The following is an 18,722-nucleotide window of genomic DNA, read 5'->3' on the forward strand; positions in this document are numbered from 1 at the left end:
ACTGAACCACCGCTTTCTATAGGATTTGGGGCGGGGACTCTCAGTCCTGGCTACACCGGAATCACCTGGGGAACTTTAAAAATACAGATTTCCCAGGCCCCACGCACAGAAATTCTGAATTAACTTGGTCTGAGGTGTGGTCTGGGCATCAGAATTTTTATAAGCAGCCAGGGTGAAGCACCTTCTATGCTGAGCCCAACCATCCGATGTGAATCATTAGGAAACAGGATTCAAGCTGCCACCGCTAATCTTGAACCTCAAACCTCTTTCCATCCTGCCTTCAACGGTGGGCCCCCATCGCCGGCCCCAGAGTGGCAGCACAGTGATCCTGAAACTACCTGAATGAGTAGCAGAGTCAGTCGTTTCTTTGAATGCAAGCTCAAGAGTCAGAGTGTTTGAGGTGGAAGAAACTTTAAAATCCTGCTAAGCCAATGCCTTTCGTTTGTAGAAAAGGAAGCCAGGGGCCTCGGGTGACAAAGGGACTCACCCGAGGTCATGAAGCTGGTTCGTGGGGAGCCGGGCCCAGAACCCAGGCTCCCACCTTTCGTTCTCCCCCCTGCACACCAGAGAGGAGCCCCCAGGGGGAGAGGCTCCCGACAAAAGCAGCAGCCGTCCTCCAGTTGCTCCGTCTCTGGAGACACCATCTCCTCACTGGCCTTAAACCAGCTGAAGGCGGACTTGGTTCTTCCCTTTCACAGCCCCTGAGCTGGTCGAACGGTAATCCCCAAAGAAGATACCTGCTGGCTGGCGGAGGCTCATGGGAGAAGCTTCAGCAGAGGGAGTCCACCCCACTTTTGAAAGGGCTGCCTGCTGAGCCGCCGGCCTGAGCGACCAGGAGCCAGCGGTGGATTTGGTTGCTTGTGGATACGAGAGAGTTGATTGCTGGTTTCAAAATCTCTAACCATCCTGTGAACACGGTTCCCTTCCTTCCTGCATTTTTACGGCACCAGGTTGGAACGCAGCTGGTGCCTGGGAGCACGGCTGCCAGCGCCTCGGGCTACCTGAGAATTCCTCTTTGCCTGCAGCCCCGTTTCCCCACGCCCGGGAACAGGGGGCAGATGACCATCAGGTGAGCCTCGTGTCAACACAGACCCTGGGCGGGCGGGAGTATGTCTGACTGTTCAGATCAGCGCGTGTTCAGCTCCTGAGGCCCACAGAGCCTGGTGCCCCTCACCAGCAGCAGCAGCGAGGGGTGCTCAGTAAATATCTGATAGTTTAAACTAGGGGTGTCGAACTCAATCAGAGAAGGGGCCAAAATCTAAAATCCAGCCTAAATCGCAGACCGAATGGTTTACTGAACAGTCATAAACTGTCATTGTGATGGAAACGCAGCGGAGTGCAGTGATGACAGCGCGGTGCGGGCCACATTGCAAGGCCTGGCGGGACGGATTTGGCCCGCGGGCCTTGTGTTTGACACATGTGGTTTAAACCATGACAGCACTGAAAAAGGTCGTTAGAAAATGGGCCACCTCGGAAAGTAGGGCATCAGATAAAGACTTAGATCTGTCCTCCAGGAAAGTACACGCATCAAGACAAAAAAAGGCAAGAGGCTCAGGAAGAGAGGGCCGGGGAGAGCCGTGAAATGGTTGAGCCCATGGGGCCCTTGAGTCTCTCTTTGGGATTGTCCTTGTGTAGATGCGAAGACTGATCCCCAGAGACATCAAGCTTGACTCCCCCCAAGTCAGAAGGCCAACCTCCGGCAGAGTGGCCACAGGGCCTGGCCTCACGGGGACACAGGACGCCCGGGTCTCAGTTCCTCCGTGTGCACGTCTGTTTGTCCCCTCGCTGATTCTACACTTGACTGAGGACGATGAAGATGAAGATGAAGTGGAGGAGGAGGAGGAGGAGGACCGGAAGAAATGGAACAAGTTCAGTTCCAGGTGCTGGTGGGATGTGCCAGTGTTGATGCCCAGAGAGCAGCTGGAACCGAGGGTCTCCCGCTGTGAAGGACCATAGGCCTGGAAGGCATCCCCACAAGGACACCCCGAGAGAGAGGGAGTGGTTTGAGCTGCAATTCTGACTCAGCCCAGCTAGGTAGAATGAGCTCCAGCACGTGGTCCAGTTTTCTCATCCCTGAACTTCAGGCCGATAGGCAAAAAGCAAAAATAGGAAAACACAGTGGCCAGAGATGACATTCAGAAAGACTCTTGGATCAAAGTCCCTTGGTGAGTACTGTTATTTCACCTCCTCCTGCCGGTAACCACTTCCCACATGAGCCCCAGGAAGCAACCGTGCAGCCCACAAGAGAGATAGAAATATGACCACACTTCCCTCTTATAAACATCTGCGACCACTGGCCCACAGCCGTGGTTAAACAAAGGGTGGGGGGCACCCTGGAAATGGCTGCGGGGCCGGCGTGTCCCCACACGCTGACTCGCCCTCCGTGAGCGGTGAACTTGGGCCATTAACTTCAGAACTGAAGCTGGTCACACAGAACCGGCCTCACACTGGGACAGCTTAGTTCGGTTTCACGCCCAGGCTCCCCCGGCCACCGCTCCTGGACACTCGAGAGTTTTCAAGGAAAGGAGCTGCCTTGTTCCCAGGCCATGCGCGCCCCTCTGGGGCCACCACACCAGGAGGGCAGGACGCCGCCTCGGTTCCAGGTTTCCTGAACCGTGCAAACCCGCTCCCCTCCCCCCAGCCTCGCCTCCGAAGTCAGCGGTGGCCACAGGTTCTCTTTTTTCAACAATAAAAGCAAAACGTGCAGCTCTTTCAATCAAGCAAAGAAAGCAGGCAAACCTCGAATAAACATCTGTAATTAGCTTAGAGGAGCTCCCCCGGGGTCCTGCGTTAGTTATCCCAGCTCCCAGAGCAATAGGAAAACAAACGCGAGGCCCTGGGACAGGCTCTGCTTGCTCTGAGCTGGGAGGAAAAAGCAGTTGCAGACCTGAAGTCAGCTAGTAGCTGGCTGTGGCAGGCACGTCCCAAGGTATTTCGTGTCTGCAGAAAGTTCCAGCAGAAAAATGACAACAAACTGTATAAATCAGCCAGCACATTGGTTTTTAATGACCGACCATGTATAGGATTTTTATTTCCTCATCCGTAAGCTTTCAGACAAGTTCCCAGTAGATCCAAAGCCAGGGAGGTGCAGGAAGACAGAAGACATGCCGATGAAGGGCCCGTGGTATTGAAGCTAGAATACCACAAGCTCCTTCAGAAGCCCTCCCGCGGGGGCAGGAGCTCTCGGCTCTGTCCTGTGCCCCGACTCCATGTGTAGAGGCAAGTCTTTGCTTCATTTTGTCAACAGGAAAACAAGACTGGCGGAGGGTAAAGGCTGAACTGCCTGAAAGGACCTGGCGCAGGTCACAGACGGGTCATCTTCAGGCACAGCCATTGTGTCCTAGAGCCCCAACTGCCCCCTCCCAGAGTCAGCGGTGGCGGACTGCTCTGATCCACCCCGTCTGATGCTCCAAATTGTTTCTCCATCTCAACGATAAGCTCCATGAGGGCAAGAACTGGTCTCTGGCTGGTTTACCACCAGAAATCAGCAGGCCATCAGGTACGTGTTTAGAAGTCTACTCGTAGAAGAAGGAATCAACAAGCAATCAATACATATTAATTAAAATTCCCTAAGTGTCCAGCACGGTATTAAGTACTTAATGAGTAAAAGAAATAACTCGAATCCTTGGCTTTTAAGAGGCTTATTCCAATCCATTATTTCCACTTTTAGCTGCATATCGCATAAAAGTGACCAATGAGATACAAAGAGTTTCTGAGAACGGTTTTCTTCCTGGGTGAAAGGCACCCTACCCCGCCCACTCCCCCATCCCCATCCCCAGGGCCTTTTCTGCCCCTGCATGCAACTCAGTAAAAAGGGTACAGCCAGTTGCAACTGCCGCCATCCCTGGACCATAAGGGGTCACGTTTGAAGGAAAAAAGAGATCAGGCTGAAGATGGCGGAGCAGAAAGTTAGGAGGCACCCTCGTTCTTGCTGAAGCCTGACCCTTGTCCCCAGACTTCTTCGGGGAGATAATAAGCCCCACACTGTTAAAGCTGTTTGTTGGATTTCAAGTTCCCTGTAGCCCAAAGCATCCTAAGACGGTGAGTCTGGCCCCTGAGACAGAATATCAGCTGCATCAGAGGGGGAAGGGCCCCTGGCTTACTGCGGTAGCCAGGCATGAGCCCAGGCCTCCGGTGCAGAGGAGAGCATGGCAGCGGTGGGAAGAACAGGAACTCTGGGTACAAAAGCAGCTTCCAGCCTCATCCACAGGATGGCTTGGTCATCTCCATGAAGCCCTGGGCCCAGTTCCCATACTGACTATCTGATGAACTGGAACATAAGTAATGCTCCCTGCCCATACTCACCCACACACATGCCTCCTTGGGAAGGGGGTGGGGGTGGGGGTGGAATGGGGTGGTGGGGAGAATGCATTTTGTGCTATTTATAGACCACGGCACAGCCCCAAAGGATGCCGACCGGAGCGCCACAGGATCAGCTGAAGTTCTCCAAGCAAGTGCCAAGTTCGGTTTAAATTTACATTTCGCTTTTCTCAGCCTGTAACCGGTCCACTCTGTCACACCAGCTGCTCTCCCTGCAGCTCATCAGACGGGGCCTAACCCGCCGTAACAGTTTGGTCGGAGAGAGTAGAGGACTCGAGTCCCTCTCCAGCTTCCAACACATCATTTGGGGCAAGAGAAGAAGGGTGAGGCTGAGATGCTGGCAGGACAGAGCCTGAGAACATCAAGCAGGAGTGCTACGGGGAGTCCGTCCACATCCCCCACGGAGCTCTGCTGGCAGGGGGTTAGTTGGGGCCACGTGCTCCTCAGAGGCCCTGGCACAGTCCATGCGTTTACCACAGAGAGAGAAAAGGCAGCTTGCTGTTATTTTTAATTCTTTCCTCAACGCCTTCCAAAATTCTTCCAAAGAGGATTATCCACTAACTCCCACCAGCTCCCAGCCAGTGCTATCTCGGAGGCCTCAGCTAAACGGGAGCAGGGGAGCCGGAGAGGTCAATGCACAGAAGTCTCTGCTCCTGGCCATTAGATATCATTAAGTTACGCTGGGCCCAGTGCCACCTCCTGGGTTTGGAAGGGACATGCCTGATGAGGGTGCAGACAGTCTAGAGCACATGTGTCAAACACAAGGCCCGCGGGCCAAATCCGTCCCGCCAGGCCTTGCAATGTGGCCCGCACCGCGCTGTCATTACTGCACTCCGCTGCGTTTCCATCACAATGACAGTTTATGACTGTTCAGTAAACCATTCGGCCCGCGATTTAGGCTGGATTTTAGATTTTGGCCCCTTCTCTGATTGAGTTCGACACCCCTAGTCTAGAGGCAATCGGAGGGCCTACCACGCCCTCACCGGCAGCCCCACCACCCCCAGACACACGCCACCTCCATCTCCCACCTCTGTCCACTCCCGGGTAGCCACCAGCACAGCCCAATGTTCCCTAACGGGCACTCCAGTTAAGTAAGCACTAGTGCTAACTGGACTATGTTAGATTATCTCTAAGGTCTCATCCAGCTTTAAAATACTACGCTGCCAACTTGCAGAATACCCTTAGGCAATTAATTTCACTGAGAATAGCAGTACATAATCCTGACAGGCCCTTATCCTTAATCAGTGGCATATAAACTGGCTGGTCTAACCCTGCCAGTTACCTTGGTCAGGTATCAGGATCCCTGACACAGGAGTGAGGTGACTTCGGGTGACTGTTTACCCGCGTGTGTCTGGGCAGCTGGGCGGATGCCAATTCTCTGGCCATAATTAATAACAGCAGTGCCCATTTCACTCTCCAACTGTCCTGGTTTGTTCGATCAATTACACAGCCACCCTAGATTCTAGAGAGAGCCTCAGAGGCAAACCCAGCTTCATCACTTATCCTGAGACCTCGAGAGGGTGCGAATGGGAGCCCTTTCTTGGGAAACATGGGGGCAGACAACCAGGGTTTGATGCCTCCAAGCCTTGAACTCCTCCTCCATCGGCAGGGCGGCTCCTCTTCCCAGAGCGCTGAGATGGCTGAAGAGGTGGGTCACTGGCTCACCGCGGTGTCCGGCACAGAGTCGGCACCTGGTCCATGTCACACGTACCAGGACCACCAGGGGAGGGGGCTCAGGTGATCCGCTACAGGTCACCACCACTGACCCAAACCCCGGCTTGGCCTACGCAGAGAGCGTCCGCTCGCCTAAGCCTCTGGTACCAGCCCCAGAGCGTGCACGCCCGGAGCTCCTTTTCCTGTTGAACTGTGTGCAGCATGGATGATTTTTCTCTCTGTGAAAATCTGGGTGCGCACTGGGAAGCCTGAACTCCATCTCTGTCAGTTCTTAGCAATACCTGAGAGTCGTGCTTCGTGAAGAAATAGTAGGTGACACTACAGAATGTTTCACGGTCTGCTAAGTGCTTTTAACGCATAGCTTATCGGAGTGAAAACTTCAATAATCCCCCTGAGGGAGGTGTTCCTTTTCCCGCTTTACGGGAGGAAAGGGAGGCTCAGAGTTGCTGGGTGGCTTGCCTAGAGTCGCCAAAGCAGTCTGTGTGGGAGCGGGGGGGGTTGAACGTGGACCTCCCGACGTGAACTCAAGGTTCTCTGCCACAGAGCGGTGTCCCCTTCCGCAGCAGGTCTCTATCGATATTTTTAAAAAAATGGCCCGTGGACTAGAATTAGGACACAAAACTTTATCTTCTGAAAACCTATAAACTTAAATTAACAACAACAAGAAAACGCTGACTCAAACCAGCTAAGGTGAATCGTACCCAAATCTCTAAATGATCAATATCTTTTCTGTGTACTCCCAGTGATCAAATGAACAAACGCCACCAACGCAAACTGTTTTTTCTCTCTTAGGAAGGGGTATCCTGTGTTTTTGTTATACTTGTAGCATTCGACGAGCCTGCAGAAGAGAATGGAGATCTCTTTGCCGATGGCAGTGCAGTCTGCAAGTGGGAGGCCTGGCCTAGATGCTCGTAGGAGAAGAAATTAAAAACAGCGGCCGGAGACATTCCACAGAGAGGCGCTGCGCCTGGCACGGGGGAGACCCGGGGAGAGGCCGAGCGAGACCTGCCCGGGAGGCTGAGGGCCGCCGGAGGGCCTTTGCACGGGGGCCCCGGCACCCACGTGGAGCCCAGCAGCACCGGCTTAATTTCCCGGGGAATCGTGTCAAGAGGCTGGCGTGACTCACTAGCTAATTACCTGAGCGCTGGGGCTCCCGGAGTCCTCCTGGCTGCACAACCCGTCTTGTCTCCTGACAGCAAACAAAACACTATTTTCCCCCTGGTCCAGACATGGCCTAGAGCTGTCCACATGGTGGTGTACGGGATTATGACTCTGACCTGGATAACTCAGGCAGAAAAAACCGCTGTTAACGGGCCATGGCTGGGGGAGAAAATGAAACGCGGACACAAGAGCGGCTCTGGCCATGCCACCCCCTGCTTTAAAATCTCCTGGTGCTAACAGAGAGCCCAGGTCCCAACGCCAAGCTTGGCCAACCAAAGCCCTTGGCAACATCCTTCTCCAGCTCCTCTCTGGCCACTCCCTCTCCCACGTTCTGGCCGCGCTGAGCTGCCTTGCCTGCCCCAGACACCAGGCCCTGCGTGCTCTGTCTGGCCAGTGCTCCCTGCAGCCTTCTCCCCACTCCCACACTCCTAGCCATCCTTCAAGGTCCTGCTTGAGCACACCCCCCCAGGGGAATCCTTCTGACTCGCCCAGAAAGACAGCCGCTCTTTCCCTGGGCTTCCAAACGACACTGCGTTCCACCCTTCGGAGAGTTTTCTCCACGAGCCCAATGTAGCTGTGGTCACTGTGTCCCCTTTTGCCTTTGCACAGGGGAGACTCGGGACCTCGTCTCTGCATCCACACCCCCTGAAGGCCAGCCCAGAGCCAGTGCCCAATGCTTGTATCCAACAAGCAAACACATGATGTGGTCCAGCTCTCTGCTCCACTTCAGATGGGCCGCTGCAACCTGTACCACCCTCTCCCTCATCTGCATTCACGCTGATCTGGGTTCAAGGAGAGGGAAGGCGATCTCTAAGGAACTCCCCCACTCCTGTCTGTACATTGCTGCCACACCGAGCGCGCCATGTGGAAAGGGGCCTGCCTTCTCCACCATGGTGAGTCCTCCCACCGGAGCACACGTGAAGGCTCCCATCATACATCACACTTACGTAACGGAAAGCAGGGTACCACACTGTTCAACAGAATGCGTTCTATTCTCCTCCTATCTTGAAAGATAGCAGGGCCAGGTTTGGAATTTAGAATTCTCTGACTCTTGGTGGCACAACAGAACGTGGACACTCAGGGACAACTGTCCCGAGTGCCAGCCCATCCCCAGGGCCATCCCACTTAGAAGGGCTTCCTGCACACCCACGCAGACACCACAAACCCACGTTCCATCCGATTCCTCCGCACCTCGTAGCCCCAGTCGGCCCACGGAGCGCACACTGTCCGCGGCCAGTGCCATCTCCCCGCAGATGGGCCTGGGGAAGGGGCCACACAGAACCTGGAAGCAGACGCGAGACCACCGGGGCAGAGAACCAAGGGCCAGGACCAGCGTATGGTCTGAGAGGAGGAAGTCAGGCTCTGGAAGGGCCACCCCTGGGCCTCAGAGCTCTGCCCATGGAAAGCAGCGCATTCCAGTGAGGACCACAGATGGCCCTCTCCGCCGAGGCCCCTCTGGCAGGCGCTAAGGGCAGACAAGGGACCATCGTCCACGTCTAGGAGGTATCAGAGCTGAGTTTCTGGCGCTGCCCATTCTCACTTGCCAGCCATGCCAATTGGTAAGGTTGTGGTACTTCAGGGAAAGGCCACAAAAAAACACCAGCATCAATAAACATCCCACGCTCCTCACACCTACGGGCAGGCTATCCCTACGGGCAGGCTATGGGTGACCGAGGCGTGAATCACGGCGCTGCTTCTCCAGGACCTTGCCCATCCCCCACCCAGGAGCTCTGATTCACCCACGTTTGTTTTTAATACTATTATTTTTAGGCAGCCAAACAAACTTTAAAACTGGCGGTAGAGAAGGGGACAGGAAAGGGCAGAGACACCAAGGAATAGGAATTGTTTCTCTCTCAGTTGTCTGCCCAGCCCCACACCAGCAAGTGGCGTGGCTGTGCGCGCCTGGGGTGCGTGGGTCGATGACAGAGTCTGTTACTACACAACCAAGGTTCTCCAAACAGTGAGCTCTGAGAGCGAGGGGCTGGGAGAGGAGAGGAGAACCGGCCCCCTATTGATTGACACCCTCCGCCCAATTTCCCCCCTGACAGGGAAAGTGAGTGTTTACTGAGTACCTACTAACAGTGCTTGATCTACCTTCTCTCCTTTGGGTTGAGTTACAGGAAGGAGGTGTTCCCATCCCCATTTTTTTTTTAATTTTTAAATATATTTTATTGATTTTTACAGAGAGGAAGGAAGAGGGATAGAGAGCTAGAAACGTCGATGAGAGAAAAACATCGACCAGCTGCCTCCCACCGGGGATGTGACCGCAGCCAAGGTACATGCCCTTGACCAGAATCGAACCTGGGAACCCTCAGTCCACAGGCCAATGCTCTATCCACTGAGCCAAACCAGTTTCGGAGAGGAAGACGCTCAATAGAGGGAAGCAAGTGAACCCCGGGAGCCAGCCCACGGGCAGACTCAACCCCAGGTCTGTCAGATCCCAGGGCCCTCTGCGCTTTCTTCATTACTGAGCTCTTCCTGTCCACCCAGCCCCCCACCTCTGCTCCCCAGGTGTTACTGTAAGAGTCTGTTTGGGTACAGAGGAGTGGAACGCGCACAATGTAAAGGGTAGCAGAACACACGGGCTTCCCCTGCCCTCCCCGGCACAGAGAGATGTCAGTGCGGGGAAGGGAAGGTTTACCATGGGGGAGACAGGAAGCAAAAGAGAAAAGCCCAGTTTCCACCCTCAGTGCCTGCGTTCAGCCACTTGTAACCACTCAAAAAGTCCTTTCTGGATCCGTTACCCCGCGCTTGGGCTTAGCCCAGAGGTGATTTTTTAAGGAAAAAATGCCTTTTGGCATTTTTGAGCTGTGACAGCATAAAAACAGACCTTTAAAACACACACACCCAAAAAGCATTACTATTTTCAAAAGCCCCGTTGAAGAGAGGAGACTGGTGACACCTCAGAGCCACAGCTTGGGCCTGGCAGTTTGTGATGCAACACTCAGCAGCAGCAAAGGTGAACAGGTCGGGGACGCTGTAGGTCTCAAAGGCAAGCCCTGTCACCGTGCTTCTTAAACGGCACCCCCGTTCTCCACCCCCCCCCGCAAAGCAAAGAAAGCAAAGCAGCCAGAGAAAAACTCACCAGCTGTCCTGGGGGTTGGGAGGGGGGGTAGCCACATGATCCAGAAAGGGGACCATTTCCAGAGAAACGCACTTTTCATTTCCTAGCTGGGGTTTACACTTGTCACCTCCACGCGGCCTGACAAAAGGCACATGCTTAGGCGATCGAGTGTGGCCGTTCCTTATATAGACGCCCGAAAATAAATAAAGGAAGCTTTCTGGGTACACGCTGACATATGAGCACACATTTTCCACAGGTATCCTCTATAATGCCTACCTCTTCCATGTCACCATTTTTAGGCATTTGCGGTCATTAGTTTAAGTAAACTTCCTGCCCTGAGAAGAGCCAAGAATAGCAACAAAGAAGAAAAATTGCTCACTGCATCTAAAGACACACACAGCCTCCTCATCTTTATCCTAGTGTCGGGCTATTTTTATATTCCTTTGTAGTTAAATTTCATTGATTCTGACTCACGAGGTAAGGGAGAGGCGCGGAGGAGCGTGGGGGTGGGGGTGGGGGGGGATAACCAAAATTACAGGCTGAGTTACAGTTTGACTTATTTATTTGTACAAATGGATTGGCATCTGCGTTATAGCTTTATTACTCTGCATTTATATAAATGGATTGGCACCAGGCTGGTGGGGTCTTAGGACAGAAACCGTTAAGGAGGATTTGTGATTATTCGATCAAGTGGGTTTGTGCCAGCGCAAGCTTCTCAGATGCTTGCTTGGAAGCAGAGTTAGGGTTAGAAAGGCCCTCGGACAGAACGGATCCAGCCTGTTTTTCCAGCTGAGAACATCTGGGGCCCAGAGATAGTAGGTGACTTGCCTGGGCCACGCAGCTCATCAGAAAGAGAACTAAGTCTAGAACCTGCTCAGGGATGCTGACTCCCACCTTCCAAAGGACCCCAAAAGCCGTGTGTATAACTAGGAGTTCTCTGACAGCATCTATGGAGAGGAAAGGCCTGCTAAATAAGCTTTACCCTGGTCCAGAATTAGCCAACTCTCTTCATGAACAGGCCGCTCCTGTGTTTTCCTTCTAAACCGAGTGTCTCTGTCAGAAGGTCCTGCCGCAGCGCGCACTGGGGCAGGCTGCTATGTACTCAGAGGCCCCAGATAATCAACAGCAGATAGTGAGACTTGTACTATGGATTTGTTATTTCTAAAACTGTTCCTTAAGTCCAAACAAAGGGTAATGTTATGCGCGTGCACACATACACACACACATTCAGGAGTCAATAAGCTGCAGCACTTGGGGGATCTGGCTCTCTGACTTCCAGAAAACACTACTTGCACATTAACTGCAGGGAACACACACACACACACACACCCCCCCCCCCCCCCGTTATTTCCGCTGCACAGAACCCGCGTTGGCTGCCTGTGGACTAGAAGCTACAGGAGGGCAGGGACATGGCTGCCTTCCTTGCTGTTATGTCTCATCCCAGAGCCCTGGGTTTGGTGCCCTGGAGGAGAGCCTGAAAATGAAGTGGACGGGCTCTCCTGGAATCTTTGTTCTGAGATTTGGAAGAGAGTAAAATTAGAAACCAAACTTCTGCAGTGTGGGGTTAAAAATGGCAGCTTCCAGCGGTTTACAGGAACCATTGTGCCTGGAGATTGAAGGCTTCTGGACGGGAATCTGCTCGTGGTCAACAGATGATTCCCGGCCCTTGTGGGGGCGGAGCTAGTCCCATCCAAGGGTGCACCAACCATGGTGTCTGCAGCAGCTGGTCGCCCTCCCAGCCCCCTGCACACCCCGCCGGCTGCCACAACCCAAACTACCAGGTGTGGATTTGGGGGAGGAGGTTGATTTTTAAAAATAGGTCAACACTTCAAAGGAGATAAGGACAAATGTTAGGCGGGACTGTTCATGAGCCTGGTTCATTGAAAGAGGAATCTCTTTAGGGAACGTAACTTTAGGAAGCTGGGGAAGAGGTAGGCAAAGAAGGTGGAAGAATAGGTAGGAAGGTAATTGGAATAATGTCTGATTTAAATTAATTTCAGAGAGGAAGGCAGAGGCAGAGAGGGATAGAACATCAAACATCAATGATGAGAGAGAATCATTGATCGACTGCCTCCTGCACGCCCCCTACGGGGGATCAAGCCCGAAACCCAGGCATGTGCCCTAACCGGGAATTGAACCATGACCTCCTGAGTCATAGTTCAACGCTCAACCACTGAGCCACATGGGCTGGGCTGATTGCAATTTTCAAAGCAAGCCCTGCTTGGTTCTATCTATTTCATAAAGGAGTCCATGCAGAGTAATGGCTGTATTGTGTATCAAGATCTCCTAAAAATTAACAAGTGAAAATTAATGGTCGCTCAGTCCATTAAATCATGTTAATTTTCCTTCCATTATAATAATGCAGCAATTACAAGTTTATGTTATTAAAACCAATATTTATTTTTCAAAACACTCATTTTCATTGGATTCCTGAATGTGATGAGTTTGAGCCAAATTCTCTCAATTTCACCTACTTTTTGCATTCCTTGTCAGAACTGACTACTGTATTCATTGGCTTTTTTCTATTAGTAGAATCATCATTTAAAACTTCACATCCTTTTTCAAAATATGTTAGTAAAAAAGTTCTTACATCCGTACAGAAACTCGGGCTTACATAATTTGTTTTTAGCACGTATTAAGCAGAGAAATGAAAAGACTAGGTCTCATCAAAACCCTGAAATGCTAAGCACCCACAATCATCTCCAAGTTGTCCACTTTTTATTGACACTCTCTGTTATATTGTGAGCTAATATATCTAAAATCACTGTTCCCCCCTCGGAAACCTGAATTTCAGGTTTGCAATACTAAGTTACTTTTTACTTCAAGGAGAGAACGCTTAACAATGGAGTAAAAGACTGCTCAGGGGTCACTAGACCTTTGGTGCAAGCCACGTGGGAACATATTCATAGCAGAGCTCACTTTAGCACCAGGTAGAAGGCAAAGATGTCATTCGCTGCCTCCTTCTTGTGGGCAACTATCGCCACGCAGCATACTCATGATCACAGCAGTCCAGAAACTTCCTTCAGAGAGTAACTTCCGAACTCCTTTGGCATTCACTGCACACCGACCCCTGCCTCCTCTCCCCCATCCTCACAGAGAATGGCGGCCCCCATGTCTCTGCACCTTGTGCACCCCTTAGCTGCGGCTCATGCCCTGTACCTTTGGACAAGTCTGCCTCCCGCTCTAGACAAGGAGCTTCTTGAGAACAGGTGCCCGACCTTGCTCATCATAGTAGGTATTTAATAAATGGTTAAATAATTTAGTCATGAATGAGTGACACACACAAGAGGCTAAGCATAGATAGCACTTACGTCCGTCAAACTCTCTGGTTTACAAAACACTTCGCGAGCGTTATCTCATCTCGATTTTACAGGTGTGGACACGAAGGCTCTGAGACATCCAGTGGGCTCTTAGGTCCACCCAGGTATCAAAATGGCAAGACCCAGGGCCTGAATTCTGGGCCGCCTTTCCAAAGAAAAGAGATGGCTGTCCTTATTTTGTTTTCTAACAGAGTGACTGCTACAGGATTTAAAAGACTCATCATAGGTCTCCCTCCCCCCCGACCCCCCCAAAAAAAGAATTCCCACTCCACACTCATTTCTTTGTATAGCTGGGACTAAGAAAGAAATAGCAGTTAGCGCTCCACTAATGCCCTCTTGCTGGTTCCCTCACTGAAGTGTCCGCTCCTCACAGGCAGGGCCATCTCAAACGTATCTCTGCATCCTCCCCCACTGCCTGGAACTCTGACTCAGACATGAGCGGGCCAACAGATAACAATGAATCAACAAACGCCAACTCTCACGTTTAATTAGGAACTGTGAGCAAGGGGCTGTCTGCATCGGCCCCAACATTCACCTCCTGGATGCAACATGAGGTCCAGGGCCCCAAAATGTCCAGGGAGCACCCAGCTGACCCTGGGTTCCACCAGGGCTCTGAGCCAGCCCCAGAGTCAGCGACTCCTTGTCCTGTGGGCCCCTTCCCTTCCTGGCCCTTGTGTGGAACTCTCCTCATGGAGGTGAACGAGTAGCCATGACAACAGGCCTGTCTCCAGAAGTCGGAGAGAGGAGTTTTAACGACGAGGATCTCTCCCTAGAGCACATGTGTCAAACACAAGGCCCGCGGACCAAATCCGTCCCGCCAGGCCTTGCAATGCGGCCCGCACCGCGCTGTCATCACTGCACTCCGCTGCGTTTCCATCACAATGACAGTTTATGACTGTTCAGTAAACCATTCGGCCAGCGATTTAGTCTGGATTTTAGATTTTGGCCCCTTCTCTGATTGAGTTCGACACCCCTACCCTAGAGTGAGAGGAGCCTGGTCAGGTCCTGGTAGGTGACCGGAGGAGGCTGAGCTGGGAGAGAAGCACAAAGAAGCAGGTGTGTATCAGAAAGCGCCCCCGTGTTCCTCTGGACTTGATGCTTTGATACAAGAAAGCCCAAATTCCCTTCCAAACAAACCAAACCATAAGCTTGGTCCAGCTCCTAAATCCCGTGCCAAAGCATGGAGCCTGTGAGGGGAGGCACACGTTGTTGGAACACATCAGAACAGGCATTCTGAGTGTGCCTGGCTCCTTCCTGATTGCTGACGGAACGTGCACACACCTCCCCTGCCCCAATGAGAGGACTCCATTCTCACAGACGGGCCAGGTGGGTGGGTACCTGAAGCTTTCCTCGGGTTCTCGTGCAGGTGCGGAGGGAGGGGAGATGCTGTTACACAGTTGTCTGTGTTCTGCCCGTCCTGCCAGACCTCAGCGCGTCCTGAGAGCCCGCGTCAGCGTACCTCAATCAAGCCCTCGCCACTTCCTTGGCGCTGGTCTCTCTTACATTCTTGATATCAATGAGCCAGTATCACTCCAGCTCTTCTGATCACTGAGGCAGCAGGTTAGAGCTGGTGCTAAGGAAGAAGCAAGCCTGTGGTCTGGAAGGCCCTCGCATACAGCTATAATTGCCAAATGTTACTGTTGCCGCTCATAGTTACATATTAGCCAAAAACACGCTCCTCAAAAACCTCCTCGGGCTGAGGGCTTCTTAAACCCTAAGGTCCAGCTCTCACCAGAGCACTTGTTAGCGCCCAGTGCCCCACCTCTCACACACACAGGAGGGTGACTTATAAAAGGCAGTGCGGAGAGAGCAGGCAACGTGACAAGCAACACAACCATCTGTGGGGCCTAGCAGACACCTCGATATCACCAGCGGGAGGCCAGCTAACACCTCCCCAAGACGTGGCCTTTAGTTGTCTGCCCACGGCCAAAACAGCAGCAGCGATCGCCAAGGGAGACAAGGTGACCCAGAGGCGTGGGCACAGAACCCAGGGATGGAAATCCATCCTGTCTGGATCCACCCAAGCAACTCGGTTTCCCTGAGAAAAGATGAATAACAATAAAAATAAAAATAAAAAGCCTGCCTTATTAGTAGGTCCTTGCCAGGCAGGTAGAAGATGCCCCCGGCCTAGGAAAGTGGTGACAGACCCGGGAGCAACTTAACTTGAACTCTCAGAAACATTCAGAACTTCCTAGACCTCAGGCCGCAGAGAACTCTGGAAGAGGAAAGAGAGGGCCAGAACTAGGTTCCCCCAGAGGACAAACATCTACGAAGGCAGGGGAGAGCGAGGCCTCTCCTCCGAGCTGTCACCAGCCCACAGACAGAACATTAGCCTTTCCCAACAGAGATCCACACCGCCCTCCATGCCCCCCCCCCCAGCAGTATCTGAACATTCAACAACAACAACAACAAAAACGTATTCAGAATCTTCAAAGTAAACAGCAGCAGGAGGGGAAAAAGAGAGAGAGAGAGAGCACAGTGGGTCAGAGTCCCACGGCCACTCTAACCAGCCTTTCCACCTCTCCCCCCCGGGGACGTTTTCTCAACGTTAAACATGAGATAAGTCTTAAGCCCAACTAACTGCCTTATCTGGTTTCCACGAGTTACTTTCTTTTCTGCATTTCATAAAGCCATGTGAAAGTGCTCCGAGAACTGTAAAACACTTTGCACAGCTGCTCGTTTTATAACTGATAGCGTTTTTCTTTTCTGTTTCAAGGCCTAAAGTCCTTGTCCTCAGTGCACCTGGACAGCTAACAGGGCACGTTTCCAGAAACCCCCTCCCCTGGCGGGAGCAGTGGGACAGCATCCATCCTCCCACCTGCCCCACCCCCACCAAAGGAATAAAGAAGAATGAAGAGCCAGAGCTGGGACCAGAACTCAGGGCTCGCTGACCATCATCACATCACACCACCTCCTCTGAAGTCAGTTCTGGCTCCAGATCACACACACACAGCGCACACTTCCCAGACAGCACACCGCCTTCCCTCCCCCTTTATTGACTGGATCCACCCAGTTTAAAAAAAAAAAAATTATTATTTTTTAAGTCCGTGCTCCCACCATACGTGGCATTTATTTCCAGAGGAGGCCTGCCCTGGGTTGCCGGGACAGATGTTGCTTTGTGCCTGCCTGACACGGCTGGCAGCTCTCCTACAGCTGCTCCAAGCAGGTGGCTGAGGACGGAGTCCACTCCTTAGCCCAAGAGCAAGGATGACCATCTCTGTGGGGCTCAAGCCCTGGCGACCCTCTGCAGCCAGGGACCCCAAGAATACCTGCACGCACACTCCGTTGGTACAGTCAGGCTTTAGAGAGGCTGAGAGGGAGAGACAAGGGGCCAAGGTGCTCCCCCCTCCACCCCAAGTTCCAGGGAGGCCCAGCTCAGCTAAGACTAGGTCCTGTGGAGGAGAGAAGTCAGTGACCCCTTCTATCAGCCATCTGTGAGCTCCCCTGGCCTCGCAGCGCAGCCCGCATTAGGAAGGAGAGCCGGGCAGATGGCAGAGCGCTTGGGGAAGGAGGGCTCCGCAGGAATGCGCGGGCCGCTGCGTGTGTGTGTGTGTGTGTGTGTGTGTGTGTGTGTGTGTGTGTGTGTGTGTGTTGTTATCTGGTGGCTCTGAGCACCCCCTGTTCTGCATCAACCTGAAATATCAGGCTGAAAGGAGAGTAAGACACGGGGAGGAAGGGGGGGTGCGGGGACGACGACGGAGGGAGGTGGCCGTGGGGGAACTCTACTCCGGGCCACTTCTCTCACTGGCGGGCCACTTCTCTCACTGGCAAGTCGGAGCGCTGCCCTGCACCCCAAGTGAGTGTGTGCGGAGGGGGGGCGGGAACTGGCATAACCGAGTCTAAAAATACTCGATAAAAATGCTAATCCCGAAGGCAAAAAAAAAAAAAACGAGAAGGGAGAAGGAATCTGTCAGTCACCGGGCTCCAGCTGTACGGACTGCATTCCTGTTGAGGAGGAAAGATTGGGGGGGGGGGGGCAGCGGAGGGGGGCAGCGCTGAAGAAAAGAAAGCGAGCCGCGCCACCGCCACCTCCACGGGCCCGGCCGCGGGGGCGGCGGCGGGGGAGGGGCTCCGGCCGCGGAGCCGAACAAAGCGGCCTCCACTCGGAGCCCGCAGCTCCCGGCGCGGGGCGGCCCGCTCCCAGCAGCACCCCCTTTCCGGGAGGCGAAGAGTGAGCGTGAGGTCTGAAAGTGAGAGTGCCGCCGCCGCGTGCAAGGCCCAGGCTTGAGTCTTTTGCAAATCCAGAGAGGTTTTGTTTGGGGTCCCCTCTCTGCCCGCGCTCCCACCTCCACACACACACACACACACACACACACACACACACACACACACACACTATCGCTCCCGATCGATCCCACTCCACCCGCCGCCCCGCCGCGCCAGGGGGCCGGGCCGGCCGGCGCGCCCCGGGCCGCGGGGCCCGCACCTGGGGATGGTGATGCACTTGGTGTTGACGTTCTGCGTGGTGATGGCCTTCTCCAGCTCGTCCAGCTGCCCCGTCTTCTTGAGCTTCTTGACCAAACTCTTGACCGCCTTCTCGCACCACTTCTCCTCCTGCCCGTTCTGCTCGCCCTTCTTCCAGCCCAGCAGGCGCTTCACGATCGGCGGGGTGAAGGGCAGGATGGACGACATGGCTGGGGGGAGGGCGCCCCCGGCGGGGCTGAGCGCGGCGGGGCGCCGGGGGCGCAGCGGGGAGCCGGCCGGGGCCGCCCCAACTTCTCCGCCTCAACTCTGGGCGGACTGGCCGGCGCTCCGGGCCGGGCCGCGGCGCTGCAGCCGGCGGGGCTCCCGCGGCGGAGCGAAGGGCGGCCCGGGCGGCGGGGAGGCGGGCGGCGGGCGGCGGCGGCGCCGGGTCCGGAGGCCCCGAGCGCGGGGCGGAGGCGGCGGCCGCGGGCCTCGGAGTGGCAGCAGAAAGTTTGGGTTTCCGCACGGGCTGGCTGGCGGGTGGGTGCCGCCTCCAGGAAGGAAAGTCCAACCCCCAGCCAAACTTTGCTCGCCTCGGCCGCTTTGAGGCGCAGCTTCCCCCGCCCCGGCAGGGCAGCCTCGCCTCCCCGCCGCCCTCCTCCTTCCCCGCTCGCTCAGCTCGCTCCCCGGGCCGGTCTGGGCCGCGCTCCCGCTCCCGCTCCCGCTCCCGCCCGCTCCCAGTCTGTGTTTCATGCAAATCCGTGCGCAGCGCCCTTTCC

At 54.1% G+C, this 18,722-nt stretch overlaps 1 protein-coding gene across 2 annotated transcripts in view; it reads right to left on the minus strand.

The window, feature by feature from the left end:
• Nucleotides 1–18,288, minus strand: part of SMAD3 (SMAD family member 3) — a 116,829-nt gene extending 98,541 nt beyond the window's left edge. Inside the window, exon 1 of one of the 2 annotated variants that reach the window (XM_036437935.2) lies at nt 17,966–18,288. In XM_036437935.2, coding sequence (XP_036293828.1) covers nt 17,966–18,171 — 206 coding nt within the window. In that variant the 5' untranslated portion in view covers nt 18,172–18,288. The remainder of the gene's footprint in view (nt 1–17,965) is intronic. The other variant, XM_036437926.2, reaches the window with a different exon arrangement.
• Nucleotides 18,289–18,722: the final 434 nt, after the last annotated feature.

This window comes from Pipistrellus kuhlii, unplaced genomic scaffold (genome assembly GCF_014108245.1).
Source record: "Pipistrellus kuhlii isolate mPipKuh1 unplaced genomic scaffold, mPipKuh1.p scaffold_m20_p_1, whole genome shotgun sequence".
NCBI classification, from domain to species: domain Eukaryota; kingdom Metazoa; phylum Chordata; class Mammalia; order Chiroptera; family Vespertilionidae; genus Pipistrellus; species Pipistrellus kuhlii.